The sequence below is a fragment of the Onychostruthus taczanowskii genome, unplaced genomic scaffold (genome assembly GCF_017590055.1).
Source record: "Onychostruthus taczanowskii isolate IOZ18803 unplaced genomic scaffold, ASM1759005v1 scaffold56, whole genome shotgun sequence".
Classification (NCBI taxonomy): domain Eukaryota; kingdom Metazoa; phylum Chordata; class Aves; order Passeriformes; family Passeridae; genus Onychostruthus; species Onychostruthus taczanowskii.
In genome coordinates this window covers 369,904-391,711 of record NW_024503235.1, presented here as the reverse complement: position 1 = coordinate 391,711, position 21,808 = coordinate 369,904, and the positions used below count along the sequence as shown (strand labels likewise).

At 58.5% G+C, this 21,808-nt stretch overlaps 4 protein-coding genes across 10 annotated transcripts; 3 read left to right on the top strand and 1 right to left on the bottom strand.

The window, feature by feature from the left end:
* Positions 1 to 65: 65 nt before the first annotated feature.
* Positions 66 to 6,741, top strand: CNKSR1 (connector enhancer of kinase suppressor of Ras 1). Its single transcript, XM_041417304.1, has 21 exons — positions 66 to 117; positions 389 to 546; positions 808 to 998; positions 1,076 to 1,160; positions 1,314 to 1,355; positions 1,433 to 1,732; positions 1,813 to 1,872; positions 2,224 to 2,292; positions 2,537 to 2,656; positions 2,809 to 2,894; positions 3,317 to 3,441; positions 3,515 to 3,684; positions 3,863 to 3,893; positions 3,995 to 4,167; positions 4,253 to 4,326; positions 4,905 to 4,976; positions 5,070 to 5,143; positions 5,341 to 5,405; positions 5,518 to 5,620; positions 6,120 to 6,304; positions 6,391 to 6,741. The coding sequence occupies exons 1-21, from the start codon at positions 66 to 68 to the stop codon at positions 6,550 to 6,552; spliced, it is 2,397 nt and encodes a 798-aa protein (XP_041273238.1). The 3' UTR covers positions 6,553 to 6,741.
* Positions 6,742 to 7,450: 709 nt separating this feature from the next.
* CEP85 (centrosomal protein 85) lies at positions 7,451 to 20,383 on the top strand. 6 transcript variants are annotated; one of them, XM_041417365.1, is made up of 14 exons: positions 7,451 to 7,474; positions 8,531 to 8,602; positions 9,141 to 9,284; positions 11,206 to 11,915; positions 12,540 to 12,673; positions 13,449 to 13,566; positions 13,873 to 14,058; positions 14,407 to 14,559; positions 14,650 to 14,804; positions 15,018 to 15,138; positions 15,547 to 15,597; positions 15,681 to 15,788; positions 16,333 to 16,561; positions 16,843 to 18,958. In XM_041417365.1, exons 2-14 carry the CDS (start codon positions 8,548 to 8,550, stop codon positions 17,004 to 17,006), a joined length of 2,328 nt encoding a protein of 775 aa, XP_041273299.1. In that variant the 5' UTR covers positions 7,451 to 7,474; positions 8,531 to 8,547; the 3' UTR covers positions 17,007 to 18,958. The 6 variants fall into 6 exon arrangements, 5 of the variants coding, with proteins under 5 accessions (XP_041273299.1, XP_041273301.1, XP_041273300.1 ...); XR_005953600.1 differs by lacking the exon at positions 7,451 to 7,474 and having other exon boundaries at positions 16,843 to 17,541; positions 17,669 to 18,958; XM_041417367.1 differs by lacking the exon at positions 7,451 to 7,474 and adding an exon at positions 20,245 to 20,383 and having other exon boundaries at positions 16,843 to 17,020.
* Positions 18,939 to 20,238, bottom strand: LOC121342790 (carboxypeptidase Y-like). Of its 2 annotated transcripts, none has more exons than XM_041417460.1 (3): positions 19,683 to 20,238; positions 19,338 to 19,554; positions 18,939 to 19,072 (listed from the first exon to the last, which is right to left on the bottom strand). In XM_041417460.1, exons 1-3 carry the CDS (start codon positions 19,805 to 19,807, stop codon positions 19,034 to 19,036), a joined length of 381 nt encoding a protein of 126 aa, XP_041273394.1. In that variant the 5' UTR covers positions 19,808 to 20,238; the 3' UTR covers positions 18,939 to 19,033. The 2 variants fall into 2 exon arrangements, with proteins under 2 accessions (XP_041273394.1, XP_041273393.1); XM_041417459.1 differs by lacking the exon at positions 18,939 to 19,072 and adding an exon at positions 19,082 to 19,238 and having other exon boundaries at positions 19,285 to 19,554.
* Positions 19,642 to 21,626, top strand: SH3BGRL3 (SH3 domain binding glutamate rich protein like 3). Its single transcript, XM_041417467.1, is given in 4 exon segments — positions 19,642 to 19,890; positions 19,893 to 19,969; positions 20,245 to 20,412; positions 20,688 to 21,626. Coding segments are annotated over 4 exon segments (417 nt in total). The 5' UTR covers positions 19,642 to 19,784; the 3' UTR covers positions 20,754 to 21,626.
* The last annotated feature ends 182 nt before the right edge of the window (positions 21,627 to 21,808 follow it).

Genomic DNA, 21,808 nt, shown 5'->3' with positions numbered 1-21,808 from the left:
CAGTCGCCTGGTAACAGCCAAGCCCGCCGCCGCTCCGGGCCCGCCGCCGCTCAGGGCCCGCCGCCATGGAGCCCGTGCGCTCCTGGGGCCCCGCAGAGGCGGCCGCCTGGCTCCGAGGTGAGTCCCCGGCTGTCCTCGGGCTCTGGGGTGCGGTGTCCCCAGCTTGGGGACATGTGGCCGGGGGTGGCAGCACTTCCCGTGCCTCTGCTCCTCCCCGGCTGGGCATTCCCGGTGGGGCGGGAAGGGGTCTGCCCGTTCCCACCGTTTAGGCTGAGGCCGGGTGAGCTCGTTGTGTGGAGAGGAGCCTCCCGTCAGCCAGGGGTCACCCCTGGGGTCACCCGGCCAGGGGCCAGCGGGGACACTGCCAGGGGGGACTGATCTGTGGCAGGGCTGGACCCGGCTGTGCAGGGGTACCCCTTCGAGGCCTGGGGGCTCTCGGGGCCTGACCTGCTGGGGCTGGACGCGGGGGTCCTGGAGGCTCTGGGCGTGCGGCCCTTGGGACACCAGGAGCTGCTGCTGGAGGCCCTGGAGCAGCTCCGTAACCTGGTGAGTGCTGGGGGACCCCGGGGAGGAGCAGGGGGACATGGGGGTTCCCCAAGGACGAGGACGTGGGGTCACCCTGGGCTGGGAGGAAGGGGGCAGGTGGGGTCACCTTGCACTGGATGGAGGTGGGGACACAGGGGCACTCAGTGGAGAGGGGTTCTGAGGAGACCCTGAGCTGGGCAGAGGGAAGGACATGGGGACACCGTGGCCTGGGTGAAGGTGCCACGCTGCCCGTCCATCCCCTGGCACCCATGTTCCCCCCAGGACACAGGGCTGGCGAGCACCAGCCTGAGGACACTGACGGAGAGGCTGCAGGAGCTGGCACAGGGCATCCAGAGCCTGGCGCAGGGGGGGCTGTCAGCAGGGGATGCCCCCCAGCCGCCTTCCCTCACCCTCCTGGCCCGAGTCATCCACCTGGTCGGGGCTGCCAAGGAACTCTTCTCCTGGCTCAACAGGTCTGGGGCAGGTGAGGGCACCCCTGGCTGCTGGGTGCCCCCCACTCCGGGGGCTGAGCTCTGTCTTTTCCCCCCAGGTATCTCTTCTCCACCCTCAACGACTTTTCGGCCAGCCGGGACATCGTCCTGCTGTGTGCCCAGCTGGCAGAGACGCTGCAGGCGGTGAGTGCCCGGGGCTGGCTGCTCTCCTGACCCCCAGGGCTCTGCTGGCTGCAGGTGGGGTGAGGGGACATGGGGTGCAGGGGGTTCCTCACAGGGACCCCCCAGCTGGGATGGAGCCACCCCATCGTGTCCATCCCACATTCTGTCCCCCAGGACCTTCCTGCGGCCGAGAGGAACAGCAGCATCCTGCAGATTGTGAGTGCTGGGTGAGGAGGGGGTGGCAGGCCCGGGGGGCTGCCAGGGCCCCCCTCACCCCCTGCTGTCACCCACAGTGCCAGCACATCGAGGGCATCTGCGAGAGCATCGTGGGCTGCAGCCCCCCGGCGCTGCTGGACCGCAGGGCTGTGCTGCAGCGTGTGGGGCTGGCGCTGCTGCCCGGCCCACAGGGCAGCCCCCCAGTGTCCCCCAGCACCCCAGCACCGCCCCTTGGCCTGCAGCAGAGCCCCCCAGCATCCCCTGACACGCCAACGCTGCCCCCCAGCCAATGGAGCAGCCCCCCAGGATCCCCTGACACCCCAACAGCACCCTCGGATCTTCTGGGGAGCCCCCAGCCACTCCTCACCGCCCGACTGGTGAGTCCCCTCCACCCCAGTGCCCCCCTCTGCCTCAGGACCCCCAGCCCCTGCTCAAACCCCCATCTTGGTCCTCCCAGGGCTTTGAGATCACCTCCACCAGCTCCTGCCTGCACTTTGTGTCTGCCACCACCCCAGAGGTGAGTGAGGGGCCCTGTCACCCCCTGCCCTTCAGTCACCCCCTTTTATGTGGGGAACACCCCCATCCACGGGATCCAGATTAGGGCCCTAATCTGCCCTCCCCTGACCCAGAGCAGGGGGGGCTGCCTGTGGCTGAGCCCGTGCAACTCATCCCACGAGTGAGCACATGGGGAGCCCCCTCTGCACCCCGAGCCCAGCAGCAGCTCCGGGGGTGCTGTGCAAGGTCGGGTTAATGGTGAACCCCCCCTGGTTCTCCCTGGCTGGGAGAGATCCTGAGTGGGGTTAGCTTGGCAGGGAGGGAGGGAAAGAACCCAGGACTGGGCACCCCACTGTGCCCCCTCTCTGCCCAGGCCCTGGCTGCCCACGGGGGCCACATCCTGCCCGGAGATGAGATCGTGCAGGTCAACGAGCAGGTCGTGGTGAGTCTGGGACAGGGGCCCCAGGGTGCTGCTGGGTTTGGCAGGGAGGACTCGGGCTCAGGTGGGGGGATGCAGGAGTTAGGAGCAGCAAAAAGCAGGAGCCATGGCTAGGAAAGGTCTGGGGGACACAGGAGCCACTGCCAGGGGGATTTGGGGGATGTGGGATCTGTGGCTGGGGTGGGTTTGGGGGATGAAGCGTCTGTGGGGCCGGGGCAGTGGCCCACAGCTCAGCCAGGATTTGCAGGTGGGTTGGACACCTGTCAACCTGGCAAGGAAGCTGCTGGAGAATGGGAACAGGGTGACTTTGGTGCTGAAGAAGATCCCCCTCGACCTGCCTGGCTCACCCCCCTCTCCCAGGCAGCAGGTGAGTGATCCCAGTGCTCCCAGTCCAGCCCCAGTGCCGCACTGGGAATCAGGCAGAGGTGCTCAGAGCTGGGCATCTCCCATCACCCTGGAGATTCCTAAAGCTCTGGGCTCCATGGTGGCATGGCGCTGGCACTGACGCTCCATCCACAGCCCCCAGGAGCATTTTTGGATGCTGCAGATTCCCCTGGCACCAGGAGTGGTGAGAGCCCGGGCAGCCCCGTGTCCCTGACCTCCAGGTGAGCCCCAACACCCCCAGTCTGGCCAGCAAGGAGATGTTTGGGTGCATCCAGGGCCCTTTCCCAGCCCTTTTTTAGGGGAGAGGTGCCAGCTGTGCAGCAGCTGCCTGTGAGCAGCCCGGCAAGCTGACAGGAGTCTTAAGGAATGACAAAACGAGCAGTTTGTAATTCATTCACTTGGTAACGTTTTAGTGGGGTTGGAGCTATATTTAGCCATGACCCTTCTCCCCTCCCGGAATGGAAAGGCGTGCGGAGAGCCAGCGGCAGCAGCCGAGCTGGGCAGGCCGGGGGAACTGAGCTGGAGCTCTGGCACCGCGTCCCTGCAGCCCCTTCCCGGGGCAGGGAGCGCCGGGGGTGCCCCAGCCCGAGGGGGATCAGGGACCCCGCAGCTCGGGGGCTCAGGGGTCCCGTTTTCCTCGCAGCGTCGCGGCCGACTTGGACTCGGGACCAGAGTCTGTCCCGGATCCCGTCACCGACGAGGAGCAGGAAGAGGACGAGCGGGATCTGCGGCTGCCCGGGGCAGCTGTGGAGGAGCTGTCTGGACAGGGTAGGATGGGAGCAGAGGGGATGGAGCAGTTCCCCCCAGGACACGAGGCTGCAGCCCCGCTCGCTGTTCACAGGTGCTGCAGAGGAGGTGTGGGACAGTGGCAGCGCCCTGGGAACCCCCCTGGACACCCCCCTGGGCACCCCCCCGAGCACCCCTGCTGCCCCTGAGCCCTGTGCCACAGAGCTGAGCCCCAGGGCAGCCCCCGTCACGGGGGCTGGGGGAGCAGAGCCCAGCCCTGAAGAGGTGAGAGCTGAGGGGACACGCTGGGGGGGTGTCAGAGGTTCCCCTGCTGTTGAGTGCGTGAATTGGGGGTCCATACGGGGGTCCCTAAGGGCTGTGGTGCTGTGGGGGGGCTCAGCAAACACTGCCCTGCCCTCGCCCCCTGCGCTGTCACTAACATCTCATCTGTCCCTCCACCCAGGGCAGCCCCAGCACGGGACGCAGACCTAAAGGTGAGCAGAGCCCTGCCAGGCCGGGCTGAGCGGGGCTGGGGGCTGTCCCGGGGGGCTCTGCCCCCCTGCCCTGCCCTGACACCCCCGAGGCTGTGGTGCAGGAGTGGCCACCAGGCTGAGCCGGCGGCGGGTCTCGTGCCGGGACCTGGGCCGGGTGGACTGCGACGGGTGGCTCCTCAAGAAGAAGGAGCACGTGGGCTTCATGGCCCAGAAGTGGAAGCGCTGCTGGTGTGTGCTCAAGGGCCACGCGCTCTACTGGTACAACCACCCCAACGTGAGTGGGGGCACGGGGTGTCACTGTCCCTGCCTGGGCACCTGGCATTTCCTGGTGCCCGACACGGCTGTCCCTGTCCCCGCAGGATGAGAGGGCTGCAGGACTCATCAACGTGGCCACCTACAACCTGGAGAGCACGAGGGAGCAAAAGAAGAAATAGTGAGTGGGGTCTGGCTCACTTTCACCCCCAACTGCTGGTGGAAGGGGGTGGGGGATGCTGTGCCAAGGCCACGTGCTGATGTGTCCTGCTGGGAGCCACCTGCATATCCCCATGGGGCTGCTGAGGTCCCCATGGGGCTGCTGGGGTTCCTATGGGCCTGGTGAGGTCCCCACAGGGCTGCTGAGGTCCCCACAGGGTTATTGGGGTTTCCATGGGGCTGGTGATGTCCCCACAAGGCTGCAGAGGTCCCCACAGGGCTGGTGATGTCCCCACAGGGCTGTTGGGGTTTCTGTGGGGCTGGTGATGTCCCCACAGGGCTTTTGGGGTTTCTATGAGGCTGGTGAGGTCCCCACGGGGCTATTGGGGTTTCCATGGGGCTGGCGAGGTCCCCACAGAGCTGTTGGGGTTCCTATGAGGCTGGTGAGGTCCCCACAGGGCTGGCAGCTGTGTGAGCAAGGCCTGCACTGTGTTGCTGGGGTTATCTGGATGAGGCTGAGGACTGGATCTGGGTGGGTGGGGGGGCTGGAGGGGGCTCGGGGCTGGCCCTGTGTCACCACAGCCACCCCCTTGTCCTCAGCGTGTTCCAGCTGTGCCACCAGACATACAAGCCCTTTGTCTTTGCTGCTGAAACCTTGGCTGACCTGAGCATGTGAGTAACAGGCCCGATGGTCAGCAGTGGCCCCAGCAGCCCGGGCTGGCCGGGAGCCTCCTCCCCCTGTGTGTCCATCCTTTCCCTCCCCAGGTGGGTCAGTCGCCTGGTAACAGCCAAAACCAAGTACACGCTGGCCCACCAGGCAGTCCCAGACAAGGAGGAAGGTAATGAGGCCACCCCGGGCTGGGGGTCGGTGGCAGGGGGTCCCCATGGGGCAGTGGTGCCTGTGCCACAGCCCCGGCGTGGCACGGCTGGGAGCTGGGCCCGGGGTTTGGGGGAGTGTGACAAACGCTCCCTGAGGGGCAGCTGGGATCATTCCCAGCCCTGGGAGGGAATTTCTGACTTCTCCCGTGGGCTCCAGACTGCTACAGTGAGACAGAAGCTGAGGACCCCGATGAGGAGTCCCCCAGGCACGGATCTGACTCGGTGAGTGGCCCTGGGGGACACCCTGGGGACAGAGGGACAGAGTTCCATCTGGGGACAGAGGGACAGAGGGACAGAGTTCCTCGTGTCACCTGCTGCCCCATCTCTCCCTCAGCCAAGGAAGAGGCTGCAGAACACCCCGGAGAAGGCACAGCTCTCCCCAGCCAGCAGTGCAGCCAGCAGCCCCCAGGGCAGCCCCCGGCCCTGCTCCCCCATGGGTAGGTGCAGGGGAGGGGGGGACAGCTGACCCCCTTGTCACCTTGTGTCCCTCCCTTTTGCCTCTGGCTGTGTTTGGGTGTGAACCATCTGGGGATGAAGGAGCCTACAGGAAAGATGGAGAGAGATTTTTTTAATTTTTTTTTTTTTATGAGGGCACAGAGTGACAGGGCAAGGGGGGATGGATTTAAACTAAAAAGAGCAGGTTTCGATTGGTTTAGGATTGGTTTAGATGGACAGTCTTCCCTGTGAGAGTGCTGAGGCCCTGGCACAGGGTGCCCAGAGCAGCTGTGGCTGCCCCTGCATCCCTGGCAGTGCCCAAGGCCAGGCTGGATGGAGCTTGGAGCAGCCTGGCACAGTGGAAGGCATCCCTGCCAAGATGACCTTTAACGTCCCTTCCGAGCCAAACCACTCCACGATCCCACGCCTTTGGAGCACGGGGGAGCCCCGCGGGGTCTGGGGGCTGCCCTCCTGCTGCAGTGCCCCCTTGTCGGCACCCAGAGCCCGGCGGGGAGGACCTGGAGAGCCTGCTGCGGAGCCTGCGGCAGGGCGGGGTGTCCCTGACGGGGCAGCAGCGGCGGGCGCTGACCCAGGAGCAGTGCCGAAAATCCTTCCTGCGGCGCAACAGGAACCCGCACATCAACGAGCGGGTGCACGCCGTGCGGGCCCTGCAGAGCACGCTCAAGGTGAGACCCCCCTGCCCTCCCCCTGCCCGCGGCCGGTCTCTCTTCTCCCCCCCACCCCGTCCCAAATTTACCTTGCTGCGGGGCAGGCGAAGCTGGCGGAGCTGCAGGCCCTGGAGCAGCTGCTGGGAGAGGCCGAGCTCACCTCGGACACCTTCAGGCGCTGGAAGGAGGAGCACCAGGAGCTGTACCAGGAGCTCAGGGAGGGCTGGGCAGGGCAGCAGGGCGCTGGAGAGGCAGCCGAGCCCTGACACCGCGCAGGGTGCTCTGTGCTGGGGCCCGAGCGCCTTTGGGAAGGCTCAGCCCCCAGAGGGGCCACCCCGCTCCTTAGTTTTAAGTGAGTCTTAATTTTTCCTTGCCTTGGCTGCAGCTGGGCGAGGAGGGGATTTTCAGCGCCCCAGCCAGGGGCTCTTCTGCTGTAAATAAACGTGTTGACCGGGCCTGGTCCCGACGTGGTTTTTCTTGGCGGTGAAATCACCAAATCGTGGAATTGTTTAGGCTGGAAGAGACCTCCAAGATCTAAACCTGGCATTGACTGCCGCCTTCACCACTAAACCGCGTCCCCAAGCGCCACATCCACGGTTTTTAAACACTCCCAGGGATGGTGACTCAACCAGCGCCCCGGGCAGCCTGTGCCAGTGCTTGACCACCTTTTCCAGGGAGAAATCCCTCCTGAATTCCAACCTCAGCCTCCCCAGGTGCAGCCTGAGGCGGTTTCTTGTCCTGTCCCTCTCCGGGCAGGGGCTGTGGGGTCTCCCCAGGTGCAGCCTGAGGCGGTTTCTTGTCCTGTCCCTCTCCCGGCAGGGGCAGTGGGGACTCCCCCGGTGCAGCCTGAGGCGGTTTCCCCCTGTCCTGCCGCTCTCCGGGCAGGGGCTGAGGCGATCGACAGACGCCCCCCGCTCCCCCATTTCCCCAGGCAGAGCCCCCTCAGCGCCCGCCCTACGGGTGCCGCCCGCGGCCATTCTTCCCCGCCAGGGCCCGCCGCGGCGGGGGCGTGGACACCTCTCAGGCGAGCCAATGAGGCACCACGAGGGGCGTGACCGGAGTGTTTGATTGGTTCATATGCAATGAAGCCCCGCCCTCTGCTCTCTGCCACGCCCCCGCCGGCGGAGGTAACGGTCGCGGCGCGCGGGGGTGGGGAGCGAGGCGCGGCGGCGGCGGCGGCGGCGGCAGGTGAGGGAGCGAGCCCGACACCGACGGCGACACCGGCCCTGACCCGCACCCACACGGTACCGGCACCGCCACCGCCACCGGGCACCGGCAGCGCCGCCGCCACCGCAGCGCGCACCCTCCAGCCCGTCGGGGACCGGTCTCCCCGCTCCTCGTGGCCTCCCCCTCAGGGACCGGGCCCCGCTCCCCCTCAGGACCGGGCCCCGCTCCCCCTCAGGGACCGGGCCCACAGGACCGGCACCCCCTCCCCGCCGCCTCTCCATCAGGGGCTGAGCCCCCAGCCCCTCAGGATCCGCCCTCCCCACCCTCAAGGGGTACCTCCATCCCGTCAGAAAATCTCCTAAAATTGTATCTGCCTGGCTTAATCACATCTGAATTAACCGTAACGTTACGTTTCTGTAGAAGCGTCTCATTTCCTTGCTGAGCAAAGTGCTGTTTGTGGTTCTTTATCGTGTTGGGTTGCCGGTGTTTCTGCTGGGTTGTAGCATCTGCGTGTATGAATGTTTTCTAGGAATTAATGTTCCCTCTGAGCTCTTTGAATCAGTTTTGCAAAAATCTCTGACAGCTGCTGGGTGAGGGTTGGGTGTGGGTTTGTAGAGGCTTTGAATTTCCAGCGTGTAGATGTAAATTTAATTATCAGAGACAGGAAATTCGCTGTCTGAAGCACTCAGAGAAATAGATAAATTAACCCAAAACTCTGGGCAGATAAAGATTTGCTATTCGTGGCACAGAAAGGCTGATTTTTGAAGGACTTTTTTCCTCATGTAGTTGCTCAGTGACCTCTACAGAGGGCAGAAATGATCTCGTTGAGAGTTAAGACTTTTAAAGAGAAAAGTCTGTAGAGACTAAAGTTTTTGGGGTTTTTAAGTGTTTTTTGGGGTTTTTTTTTAAGTGTTGCTGCAGGGAAAAACCAGATATTATTGGGAGAATAAGCTAATTAAATATTAAATGCTGTGTTACTCTGATGAGTAGCTGCTGTGTGTGCCCCCTTTGCTTGGTTAGTGGGAGCAGGGTGTGGATTATCCTCACTTAAAATAAGATTTTTATTCATTTTTCCAGTTCTCTAGATAGATGAGATGGCTGCTCATGAGAAAGACCCAGACCTGAGGCTCCTGCAGAAGAATCCATTGGGTAAGGACAGTCCTTTCTCCAAAGCCCTGCTGCTGTCAGATCCTGTTTCACTTTCTCTGAGGAGACAAATGGCCCTCAGAAGTTTCTCTACCAGAAGCCTTTTGTTCAAAAAAAAGTCTTATTTTCTACCCTTGCCTGCTTTTTCAGCAGTCATTTGGTAGGGAATTTCTCCCTTAAGCTGCTAGCTGATGGATCTGGGAGAGTTCTTTAGAGTTAATGCAAAAACTCCTCTTTGCCTTGCTGAGTTTTGCTGTGCTGCTCTTTTGAGTCAGAGCACCAGCTGGGTGTAACACGACCAAACTGATCAATGGGAATACAATTTACAGCTTCTGCAGTCTGACTTCCTTACCAAGATTGCTTTTTTCAGTCTCCTGTTGATATTATTTCACTTCCCCTGTGCTTCCTGCCGTTTCCTTTAGCCAAAGACATTTTTTAACAGGGGCGCAGGGAGCGAAGCAAGGACCAGGTGGGGTTTTGAAGCACTGCTAATTACATATAGCTTAATCAAAGCACAAACACCCCTGTTTTTCCTCTGCAGGCCCCAGCACGTGTCAGAAGAGCAGGTTCCTGGAGAGTGAGTGGAAGGCAGCGATGGTGTCCCTGCGGTCCCTGAGCCGCTGTCCCAGCGTGGCCGAGAGCGGGGACGGGGGCATTGGCACCTCCTGCTCGGACAGCACCGAGGGTGAGGGGCACTGCTGGCTCACTGTGGGGGGCACAGCCTGGCACACTTGTCTGCAGCATTCCAGACCCAGCTGTCTGGAATGTCACCAGGTGACGAGGACACTGGCCGTGTCTCTGAGCTTGGGTATTGTCTCACTGCAGGGCTTTGAGCTGACTAAAAGCCACCTTGGTGCCTTGCTGGTTCTGTCCAGTGAGAGATTTATCAGCAAGTCTGTGCAGTGATTTTAAATTTATTTTTTTTTAAGGAAATAATTTGTCAGTGCCTTTGTGCTTGGCAGTGTTGGAGCTGAGAACTCTGCAGCCTGGCCTTCAGCTGAGGCACGCTCTGAAATTTCTGGTCTCAGCAATCCTTTTCACCTGGTTTTCTTTCACCTTTATTGATTGTTTTTTCAGTAATGAGGGACTTTGTGGTGTTCCTTAACACACTTCACACATCCCTGTGTTCCAGGGAGCCTTTGCAATGAGATTGAGGTTTGGAATGATTACTAAGATTGTAGATCTCAATAATGTGCCAGTGAAATGGAGGCTTTAGCAGGCCTGGCTGTTGGAAATATTGCTAGAAATCCTACACGAGCACATGTTTAAGTGTTCCATCAGGCCTCTCTCAGGATGATAAAACACCATTTGGCAGCTGGAGATGATTTCCTTTGGGAAATGACCCTTCTGGGCCCTGGTGATGTCACGGCCGTGTTGTAAGAGCCGAGGGTGACCCGCAGGCCTGGCTGCTGCTGGGGCACGCTGAGCTCAGTACATTAGCCAGAAATGTTGTTGTGAGGGCCCCGAGCACACTCAGGAGCTGATTGCAGCACCCCCACGTGATGTGCTGCTCAGGGAACTCGGGTTCCTGGCAGTGACACCAGGGCATAAATTTAGGGGCTGTAAAAGGTGCTGCCTCCTCCCTCTGCCAAGGTGAACGTGCTTGCAGCTGCCCAGTAGCATGGTGTTCTCTGAGATTTTCTGCCCTCACTGCTCATTTGTGATGAAAGGATCGAGTGCCTTTATTGTGACAGTTCTCCTGTGGCGTGGTTTTGGCCTTTGCAGGGTCTGATTTGGGCTGTATTCAAATTGCAGTGTTTATTCCTTGTTGCAGCAGCGCTTGGAGGGTACAAACAGGTGGGAAGATGATTTGTTGGGAGCATCACGTGGGGATGGGCCTTTGGCCAAAGCCATGAGGAAATCAAGTGTGTGTTCCTGGGGGAAACCTGGATTTCCTGCGACACAGAACGTCTCAGGACAAGGAGTGGGAACAAGCACTTTGCCTTTCTCAGCCCTTGCTGTTGCTGTATTGAAATCTGAGAGCTGCTAAGAATAACCCCGAGCTCCCTGCAGCCAGGTTTGGTGCCCCGCTGGCAGGACGGCAGCTCTGTCTCACTTCCTGTGGCCCTAGGTGAGAGCCATTGCTCCAGCTCTGGGACAGGCTCTTGCCGTGGTGTCCAGGAGGAGCTGCAAGGTCAGATCCTCGGGGTCAGCGATGCTGGAGGCTCATCATGGGCTCAGGGGAGGCTCCTGGTAGCTCTGCTCACGCTTTGGAGTCGCTGAGCTGCGGGACGGGCAGAGCAGGATCGCGGGCTCAGTGCTCAGATCAGTAAGTTTCAGCCTTTTTGTTCAGAATCAAGGACTTGATTTCTAAACCTAGAGAAAGGTAACACTATTGATTCAAGGTTATGGTAGAGTAGATTAAAAATATGGATGAAAAATAGGGGTTAAACTTGGAATATTCCTGTGGCGGTAGGAAAAGGTCAGCAGCTTCCTGAAACTTGTAGTGAGGGGGAACACAAGTGTGCCTGAGTCATGCTGCTGCTGCTGCTTAGGAGGACATGTTCAGTGGGAAAGGAACTGGTTTTAAGATGATTTTGGAAGGCCCACTGGGGGATTGTATTTTCAGGACCGTAATTAGATGATCACTCTTCTTCTTCCCCTAGACTTTTGCAACTCCAGTAGCGGTTCCTCATTCCATCCCATCAAAACCCAGGTGACCATTCCAACAGCCCACGTTATGCCTTCCACGCTGGGTGCCTCACCCTCCAAGCTGTGCCCTGCAGGGGACCAGGGCTGTTCCCAGAGCTCTGCACATCCTGCTGGGCCAGGCTCTGCCCCTGACCGCCCGGGGCTCGCCAGGAACGGGGACCTGAACGCCGGGAATTCCTCTCAGGTGCCCCCCAGGGACCTCCTGCGTCTCTACAGGGCTCCAGGGGACAATGGCTGCGAGCACGCCTGGCCTCCTGCCACCAGGACAGAAGGCACCTGGAAGTTTGACACCCCTGCCATGGAGCAGACCCTTAACCAGTCTCTCTTCCTGGACAGCGTGTGCACTGACCCTCTGCACAGGTGCCAGAAGTTCAACCCCAGCTCTGAGGCAGGCAAGGACCACTACAAGGTGCTGCCAGAGAGCAAACAGGCGCCGGGGGCCGACGGAGCCGGCGAGCCGCGGGACGGGCCGTGGCCCGGCGGGAGCAGGCTGATGCCAGGGGGGCTCCAGGCCAACAGCTTCTATTCCAAACCTGTGGCAGCTCCCCCAGGCCGAGCGTGGGTGCAGGAAGGCTGCACCCTGCACCCCCACCAGGGAGTCTGCGAGCTCAGTGCCTGGAAACAGCAGCTGGACAAAGTGCGGCTGCAGGTGGAGCAGATGCAGGTAGGTGTGAGTTTGAAAGCCTTTCCTGTCTCTGTAGTCAGGAATTGTTGTCCCAGGCTAAGGAGCCAGGGGGAAAATGTCTGCTGCTTCTCCCTGAGTGGCAGCAGGAGTCTCCTAATGGTCTGTTTTTACAGCTTGTGGTGTCACAGGTATCGTTTGACACGCTGCGGGTGCAGAGCGGCCCTGGATTGTGTTACAGGGCTGCACCACCTGCCAGGTCAAGAGCTGAACTACCCTGTCTGGCAGAAACAGGGAAGAAAAAGCATGCCAAGAAGTGTCTAGGATGGCTTTGTTCTGTATCTAGGGTCAAGAAAGGCTTTTTGGAAAAAATGCATGAAACTAACTGCAGTTTATTAGGTGGAAAGAGTTTGTTTACTACCTCCCACCAGCTGTACCCTGATGGAGACAAATTGTTTCCAGCGAGCTAGCACAGTGATCTAAAATTATTTGTTAATCTCCAGTTGTGCTTGGGCAAACTTTCTTGTTCTTGGACATCAGCAGAGACTGAAATAGCCCTGCCCTGGCATGCAGATGAGCACACAGCGTGCAAAATAGCTGCAGCAGTGTTGCAATTACCCCTGTGGGGCACAGAGCACTCCCTCCTTGTTTTGTGTCCTCTTGCAGTTACAAAATGGAGGCACCTGCCCCCATTCCTCACTGTATTCCCCATCCCTGCCTGCACCTGACCCAGCCCAGTGGATCAATATCCTGAACTCCAATGAAAACCTGCTCAAGGAGAAAGAGCTCCTCATTGACAGGTGAGGCTTTGATACTGACATGTGGTTTAAAGACTCCAGTCCCTTTCCATTTGGAAAGGAAAGGTTTGGAAAGTACCAAGGGAGGGCTCGTTTCTCAGAGTCCATTTTGGCCAGCTGATCTTGTTTTGTTGCAAAGAACAATATAAGGACCTTAGAGAACAACCTGAGCTCTTCTCTTCTTCTTGGAATTAGGACAGTGATCCTGAAGGGCTCAAATAAATTAATATTAGTTATGGTTTTCTGTGTTTTATAAGGGATAAAGATTTCTGTTCATGTCATGATTGTCTGGAATGTCAAAATAACTGCCTCTTTTACTTAAGGACTTTTTGGGAGCTCTTTGAGACCTTTATTTTAAATTTGGGTTGGCAAACAACATTTCTCTTATCTAAGGCTAGTAGTGCACAAGCTTTTTGAAAAAGTAAGTCCCAATGAAAAATACCTTCAACATCTGGACTGTAAATACTTTTCCTTCCTTATTTTGAGTCATCTGTTGTCTGTTCATTTCACTCCTAAGCTCCAGAGTCTAGCTGGATCCTCCAAAACATGCAAGGCTTGTGTGTTTTATCTGTAATCATGCCTGGTGGAAAGGTTTTGAAGGGAGGGAAGGGAAGAAAAGTTAATAAGAACTGTAAAAAAGGTCCAAGTGTTTACCTTTATTTCTCTGCAGGTGAGCCCTGCGTGGCAGAGTTGTGTTTGTCACTGTGTGGAGCAGCAGTGCCCTGCAGGCTCTGTCTGTGCTGTGTCTGAGAACAGTGAATTGCCTGTTTTGTTACAGACAAAGGCAGCACATTTCCCAGCTGGAGCAGAAGGTCCGGGAGAGTGAGCTGCAGGTGCACAGTGCCCTGCTGGGCTGCCCAGCATCCTATGGAGATGTCTACATGCTGAGGATGCAGGTACAGCAGGTGCCAGTGAGAGCCAGGTGCTGAATGCAATGGCCCAGACTGCTGCTGAGGCGTTTGCTGAGCAGGACTGTGCAGAGGCAAATTATAAATGATCCCTTGTGTGGGGTTAGCATCACCTCTGTGCCCCCTGAGATTTCCTTTGCTTGGATTAAAGCTGGGCTGGCTATGCAGCACTGCCAGGTGCTGTTTCACACGGGCTGAGGGATGTTTGGGGATTGGGGAGGGTGAGGACACAGCCCTGGGACAGCTGAGGGGCAGTTTGTGACCCCCAGGCTGAGGGGCTGTGTGTGCCTGCAGGAGCTGCAGAGGGAGAACACCTTCCTGCGAGCACAGTTCACAGAGAAGACTGAGTCCCTCAGCAAGGAGAACATTGAGCTGGAGAGGAAGCTGGCTGCTGCAGAGGTGGATGTGAAGCTGGTCAGGGAGTCCCTGAAGGAAACGGTGCAGAAACATGCAGAGGAGTTAAAGAAACAGGAAGAAAGGGTATGGTCCTGTTCTCTAGAGATGGGAAGGTGTGCTTTCTTGTCAGTGTAGTGCTGAGGTGAAGCTTTTCTGTGGTGGTCTGTAATTGCAGCTGTTTTCTCATCTCGTTGTAGACTATGGTTTACAAGCAAAAGCCTTTCCTCCTGCAGTTAGAAGCATTTCAGTGCCTCCTCTTTTAACAAAAAAAAAAAAAAGCCTGTCTTTAGCTAAATGAGCAGAAATGAGTTAAGGGGATCTTGTATTTTGGCATTGTGTGGTGTGCAAAAAGCTAAAGGAGTGGGCTTACAGAAGACTGAAGAGTAAATAAGAAATTAAATAAACTAAACTTGTCTGTAACTGTCCCTGCAGGTAAAGGGAAGAGACAAACACATTAATAACCTTAAAAAGAAATGCCAGAAGGAATCTGAACAAAACAGAGAGAGACAGCAGAGAATTGAGACCCTGGAACGATACCTGGCTGATCTTCCAACCCTTGAGGACCACCAGAAACAGAGTCAGAAGGTGAAACCTCCTCTGAGCTGCAATGCTGCCTCTTCACATACTTGCTCAGGTGGCTTTTCTATAATTACATCCACTCCCCTTTTGTTGCAGCTGAAGGAATCTGAACTGAAGACTACTGCCCTGCAGGAAACAGTGCTGGCACTGGAAACAGAGCTTGGAGATGTCCAGGCTGCTTTCAGGGAGCAAGAGCTGCAGCTGGAAACCCAAAAGCACAAGGAGATGGAGCTTCTGTCCACTGTGCGCAGGTAGGAATGAGGAATCAGCTTCATCTTGGCACTGCAGGAGCTGCTGCACCAGGAGGGTGATGCACAGCCCTGGCAGGTGCTGGGCTGGGATGCAGACAGGGCAGTGCTGATATTTGATAGGAAATTAGTTTCACTCCTCATATTGTTTCCCTCCTTAAATAAGGGAGAGATTGTAACTAAAACTATTTTTTCCCATGGTTCTGCTGATTGCAGCTTGCAGGACAAGTTGCAGCAGTTTGCAAAGAGTGCAGAGAGAGGACCCCCTGCCCAGGATGGGGAGAGGCAGAAAATGGAACAGGACTCTCTGAAGAAGGAGTGTGACTGCCTCAGGAAGGTAAGGGGCTGTCCCAGTCAGGGATCCACTGACTCCACAGGCACTCAGAGGAAATCAGGGACTTTCAAAGACAATTGCACTGGAGCAGCAGTTCCTGGAATTCCAGACTGCAGGGCTCCAAAGGCTGTTCTTGATGTGATAACCACACACTTCTCCAGTAATGCTGGGGAGAAGCTGCAGAATGCAGAAGAGGGGAGAGAAAAACCACAAGAAAAACCACAATGTCTGGTTTTAGCCGATAAATCTAATGGTGCCTTTTTTCCAAGTCCGCTCCTGGGAGATCTGTGATTAGAGCAGTAAATGGACAGGAAAGAGGAGGAGAGGAGATGCTGTCCTACTGAAGGAGAATTCCTGGTGGTATTACTGGATCTGTGTGGCCACTTCTGATATCTCTGCTTTTAATTCCAGATTGTGGACAAAAAGCAGAAGAAGATGGAGCAGTTATCCTTGCAGGTCAAGGTGAGAGGTGATGGGGAGGGACCCTGAACTTGAGAATATGCTGTGAAATGAGTTCCTTACTGTGTTCCCATGGTCTGTTCCAGAACCTGGAAGAACAGGTGGCCCAGGAAGAGGGGACAAGCCAAGCTCTGAAGGAGGAGGCAGTGAGAAGGGAAAATGCTCTGCAGCAGCTCCGGGCTGCCGTGAAAGAGGTCAGGGGGTGTTTGGAGTGCCCGGGTGTGACTGAATGAACCATGGATTGTCTCTGAGCAAGGCCCTGCATTTAGTCAGCAGCTCAATCTCTCCTGCTTCCTGCTAGTCAGTTGTCCTGTCAGGGCTGCTGTGAAAGGAGCTGTGCCCTGCTGGGAAGCAGGAGAAGCAGGCTGTGCCTCGGGAGCTTCATGGGGATGGGATGGAGGAGGCCGAGCTTGCCAGCTGGGGGCAGCAGAACAGGAGGCCAAGCACAGCCCTGGCTGAAGGGCTGGGCAGAGCTCTCTCCCAGCAGCAGCCCTCGAGGCAAGGACAGCCCCTGCTGGGGTGCACAACCTCCTGGAAGCTTCTAGTGCTCTGGCCTCGCAGGGACAGTGCAGCTTCACGGGGCACGTCCCGTGTGGCAGTGACATTCCCTGCTCTGGGCCTGGAGGGCTGGGTGGTGCAGACCAGCTCTGCCCTCAGTGCTGCCAGCACAGAGCAGCTGCATTCAGCGTGGCAGTGCTGCCCCTGGTGCCCACTGACGTGCCGTGTCCGTGTGTCCAGCTGTCCGTGCAGAACCAGGAGCTGATTGAGAAGAACCTGACGCTGCAGGAGCAGCTCCGGCAGGCGCAGCTGACAGCCCAGCCCCTGCCTGCTGACACAGCCTGCCTGGCCCAGCAGCTGCACGGGGAGCTGGCCAGCTGCCTGCAGGATCTGCAGTCTGTCTACAGCATTGTCACCCAGAGGGCTCAGGGCAAGGACCCCAACCTCTCTCTGCTCCTGGGCATTCACTGTGAGTACATTTCCCTTCAAGCACTGGCAGAAAAAACCCTTCTCTTCTCTTCTGTGCTGTGGCAGAGTTAAATAACTCACATAGAGCATGGAAAGTGCTCTCTCTGGGCTTCTGAATGCTCTTTCTGTGGTTGGCTTGCTTCAAAGGTGCATGTTGTAATAACTGAATGTTAAGTAGAACCTCTTCTGCAAATGTGAGTTGGTTTTTCTGGCTGGTTTGCAAATGTGTGTGAACCTTGCTGAGAACTGCATGTGAGGAGACTCCCTTCTCTGACCCCACAGCTGTGCAGTACCCTGTGAAGGAGAAGGACGACCTGCTGAGCCCTGATGGACTGGCCAAGAAACTGGTGGAGGTTAAACAGCTTCACAAAGAGGTGGTGGACTTGAGGACTGCAATATCTGACAGATACGCTCAGGACATGGGAGACAACTGCATCACCCAGTAAAGAGCACTCCCAAAGTAAGACAGGGAATGAACACTTGAAACTCAGGAGTCTTGTGCTCCTACAACCCTAAACCTGTTTAGCACTTTACCATCCCTCTGCTCTGGTACAGGATGTGTGATTTATCTGATCTGAGGAATCAGGGGGTTTGTTGCCAGAAGTGTTCAGCTGCTGACTGGGATATTCAGGGCTTCAGAGTCGGGCTTTGCAGTAGCTTTGATCTTGTGGAATGTGTTTTATGCTGTGTTTGCTGGAGCTGCTGTGGTCTCTGATGCTGGGAGATGAATTCTGACTTGCCTTGCAGGCATGTCAAATGCTGAACATGCAAGTGTGACAGTTAAAATGATGGCTAAAAGGAAATGCATGCCCTGGTCCTGCTGATAACCTCCCTGTGCAGGTCCTGTGGGACCAGAGGGTTGTCAGAGTGTTTGTGGGATGTCTGGATTCCACAGGCAGGCAGGTGTGCCAGTTCCACTTCTGGCATTTCCATCGAGGTGCTGCTGCCTTGGATTGATGGAGCAGGACCTGCTCTCCTCAGGTAATGCAACCAGTGTCTTTCAGCAGCCAGCATGAGTTGAGGAATAAAGAACACTAAAATTCTCTGGAAATGCTCCCCCTGGGCACTGTTACCCAGAAGCCTTAAGCCTTTTATCCCCCTGAAACAGCACTGGGAGTGGGCTGTGATTCAGACTCAGAAGTGGATTGATGCTGAAGTGCCTTAATGAGCTGGAAGAACCCTCTGCCCCCACTCTGCTCTGTGCCTAATGCATCCACTGGCAGGTGAGGGGCTGCTCTTCCCTCTCACAGCCTTTTAGAGCCATCACAAACAATCCTGGGGAGCCCCAAGTGTCTGTGGCCCCTGCCAGAGCCTCCAGGAGCCTCTGTGGCCCTGGGGACACACGTCTGCTTTACTGGGAGAAAGCCATACTGCTCCTGCTGTGGAGGGGGTGGCACAGGGAGCTCTTCCTGCCAGCAGTGGCCACTTGGGCTTTGTCACAGCCCTGTCCCTCCTTTCTTCTCCTCTGCAAGTAATGGGATTTCTAAACGAATCCCTGAGGGATCAGTTTCTCTGTACCACCACCCTCCCTAACCCCAGTGACAGCTTTACAGTACTGAGTCTGAGGGTGGAACTTGGCTTTTCATCTCGAGTTAAGAGCAAGACACCAAGTTGTGACAGGGAAAAGCCCTGCTGACACTTGTGTTGTGTGGCTGCTCTTGGTTCACACTGGGGCTGTGAGGCCTGGCTTTGGCAGAAATGCTTTTGTTATTCCTTTGTGTTAAAATTTCAAGACCAAATCTGTTTTGTTCTCGGTGTTTGGCCACCATGGGGGACGGTGGCCAGGAGCTGGTTGGTTTGTCCCACACGGGGAGCATGCAGCAGTGTCTGTCTGTCTGTCCTGCTCTCCCTGGGTGCTCTGTTCCAGGCTGTGTCTGTCCCCAGGCTGCTGGTGCTGTCTCCTGAGCAGAACACATTTCCAGGGCTGTTTTTGAAGCCGTTTGTCCTGACTGCCGGGAGCTCTGCAGGTTCTCAGGGGGTTTGGGCACCATCTCCTCCTCCCCTTTGCTTTGGGGGTGCAAGATCTCATTCATGGGTGCTGTGAGGGGACAGGCTTGCCCTCTGCCCCTGCAGAGGTGATTCTGAGGTGAGATTACTGTGGCTGACAGCTCTGTCCCAGCAGCTGGGCTGTGTCCCCTCCTCATCCTCATGCACAGCTCAGCCCCTCTGGCCCGGAGGCTGCTCCGTGTGCTGTCTGCTGCTGCTGCAGGGCAAATCCTGGGAAATCCACCCCCCAGGCCGGTGTTTCCTCCCTGTCCCCCCTTCCTGGTGCCACGCGTGCCCCCCGTTCCCCCGTGTGCTGCCCGGTCCCGTCGGGCTCGGTGTCTCTGTGCCAGCCTGTGTCTCAGCGCTGCTTTGTATCGAGTGTTTGGAAATCCAATAAAGCTGCTCTGACCCACTCGTGCGAGCCCGTCCTGCCTGGGAGGGGAGGGAGCAGCTCCGGGGCTGCTGCCGGTGCCCGGTGCGAGCGGTGTCAGTGGCTCTCCGGTGCCCGGTGCTCCCGGTGCCGGTGGGAGCCGTGTCAGTGGGTGCCCGCTGCTCTCCAGTGCCCGGTGGTCGCGGTGCCACCGGGGCCGTACCCGGTGCTCCCCGGTGTCGGTGCTGACGGGGCGATGTCAGTGGCTCTCCGGTGCTCCCGGTGCCGGTGCCGCCGGGGCGGTGTCAGTGGCTCTCTGGTGCTCGGTGCTCCCGGTGCCGGTGCTGGCGGTGCCGGTGGGGCGGTACCCGGTGCTCCCCGGTGTCGGTGCTGGCGGTGCTCGGTGCTCCCGGTGCCGGTGCCGCCGGGGCGGTGTCAGTGGCTCTCTGGTGCCGGTGCTCCCCGGTGTCGGTGCTGGCGGTGCTCGGTGCTCCCGGTGCCGGTGCTCGCGGTGCCGGCGGGGCGGTACCCGGTACTCCCCGGTGCCGGCGGGGCGGTGCCCGGTGCTCCCCGGTACCCGGTGCTCCCGGTGCCGGCGGGGCGGTGCCCGGTGCTCCCCGGTGCCGGCGGGGCGGTGCCCGGTGCTCCCCGGTGCCCGGTGCTCCCCGGTCCCCGGTGCTCCCGGCGCCGGCGGGGCGGTGCCCGGTGCTCCCCGGTGCCCGGTGCTCCCGGTGCCGGCGGGGCGGTGCCCGGTGCTCCCCGGTACCCGGTGCTCCCCGGTACCCGGTGCTCCCGGTGCCGGCGGGGCGGTGCCCGGTGCTCCCGGTGCCGGCGGGGCGCTGTCCCGGGCCGGCCCCGCCGAGGCCGCATGCCCGGTGCCGCGGGCCCCATTGGCCCCCGCAGTCACATGCCGGGCGGCGGCGGTGCTGCCGCTCCTCCTCCATCCCTCCCCGCCCGCCTGCCTCCCTCGGCCGGGCCAGCGCTGGGAGCGGCCGCGATCGCACCATGAGCACCCTCAAGGTCTACAGCACCTCGGTGACCGGCTCCCGGGAGGTGAGCGCCGGGCACGGCTGCGCCGGGCAGGGCCGGCGGCTCCGGGGCCGCTCTTCCCGGGGGTGGGCGCCTCTCGTCCGTGCGGCAGGCAAGCCCCCCCGCGCCATCCTCGCTGTCCCCTCTCTGCTGCTCGGGCTGTACCGTCCCCATCTGTCCCCAGAGCCACCCACAGGCGGGGGGCACTGTGCCTAGCCCGGCTGGCACGCTGGGTGTGTGCCCACCCTCGGGGCTCCTCTCCATCTCCCCGTAACCTGCCTTTCCCACCCGGGTTCCAGATCAAATCCCAACAGAGCGAAGTAACCCGAATCCTCGACGGGAAGAACATCAAGTACGAGCTGGTGGATATCTCCCAGGACAACGCTCTGCGGGAGGAGATGAGGGCCAAGGCAGGCAACCCCAAAGCCATCCCACCCCAGATCGTCAACGGGGACCAGTACTGCGGGGTGAGGCTCGCGCTGCGCGCCGGGGTCGGGTGCTGGGTGCTGTCCTGTCCTTGGCTTTGCCACACGGGTTCAGGATGCTTTTTAAGTTATTTCTTGTGAGGTGCAGGGACCAGGTGCTGCCAGGAAAAAGGGGACCCGGGCGGGGGGGCTTTGGGTGGCAGCGGGGCTGTGCCCCCTTTGTCCTGTCATCCAGCTGGTGCCAGGGCTGTGAACCGGATTGTGCCGTGGGCTCGGGGCCCCTCCTGCCTCGTGAGCAGTGTGGCGTTTCCCTGCAGGATTACGAGCTCTTCGTGGAAGCTGTGGAGCAAAACACCCTGCAGGAGTTCCTCAAGTTGGCCTGAGCCCTGCTTCCCCTCCCATCCTGGACTCTACCTGCATTCCTGAGCGCCCTCATCTCCGACCACCTTCACCTCCAGGATGTCAGCGCTGTCCTGGCACCCACCACCTGTATCCCAGCACAGGGAAAAACCCACGACCAAAACTCCTCATTGCAGCTGCCTCCGACTCCCTCCCGCCTAACCCCGGGATCATCTCAGAGGGATCCAAAGAAAGTTGACGCTCGCTGCTTGGCCTGTGAGCAGAGCTGGGCCTGGCTCACGGCAGCTTCCAGTGCCTCTGTAAACAGCAAAGCCTCCGGGGCCGTGCCAGGTGATCCTGGCCCTCAGCCCCCTCCTCTGCCCCGCCAGGGAAGGGCTCAGGGCTGCACGGTACTTCCCACTTCTCCCAGTTGCTGTTAAAGTTGTAAATTCTGCTGCCTCACTTCCTTTTTTTTTTTTTTTTGTCTTTCCCCCCCCCTCTTCATCTCAACTGCAGAGATTATGGCAACTAAGTAAAGGGTTGGGTTTTTTTTCTGTTTTGTTTTGTGGGTTTTTTTTGTTGTTTTTTTGTCTTAATTTAATGCAAAAATACTGCACAGAATTCGGGTCTGAGAGCCCAGCACGGTGGAGCTGGGGGCGAAGGCTGCCTGGGGAATGGGTGGGGCTGGCAGTGGGATCTGCTGCTCTGGCCACTCTCCACCCTGACCAGGCTCCCTGGTGAGCATTAATGGCTCAGGGCTGCCCCAGAACAGCTGATGCTCCAGCTGTCCCATCTTCCCCCTTTGTGTTGGCTTTTTTGCAATCCTGGACCAAGTGCATTTTGTTTTTCCTGCCAAAAAGCAAGTTTATAACCAGTGTTGTCTTCTGAGATGCTATTAAATGTTACTGTACCTTTCACAGCGCTGCTCTTGCATTTCTTTTAAATTCGGTTTTATTTTGGCTACAGGTTAAACATCACCCTACCTAAGGATTGTGAGTCATTTCCAGCTCAGTGGGTTGTACCTGCTGCTGCAGGCTGACACAAAGATATTAACACCTTAGATTGCTGCTGCTAATCAGAGGCTCACAGGACGTGTCTG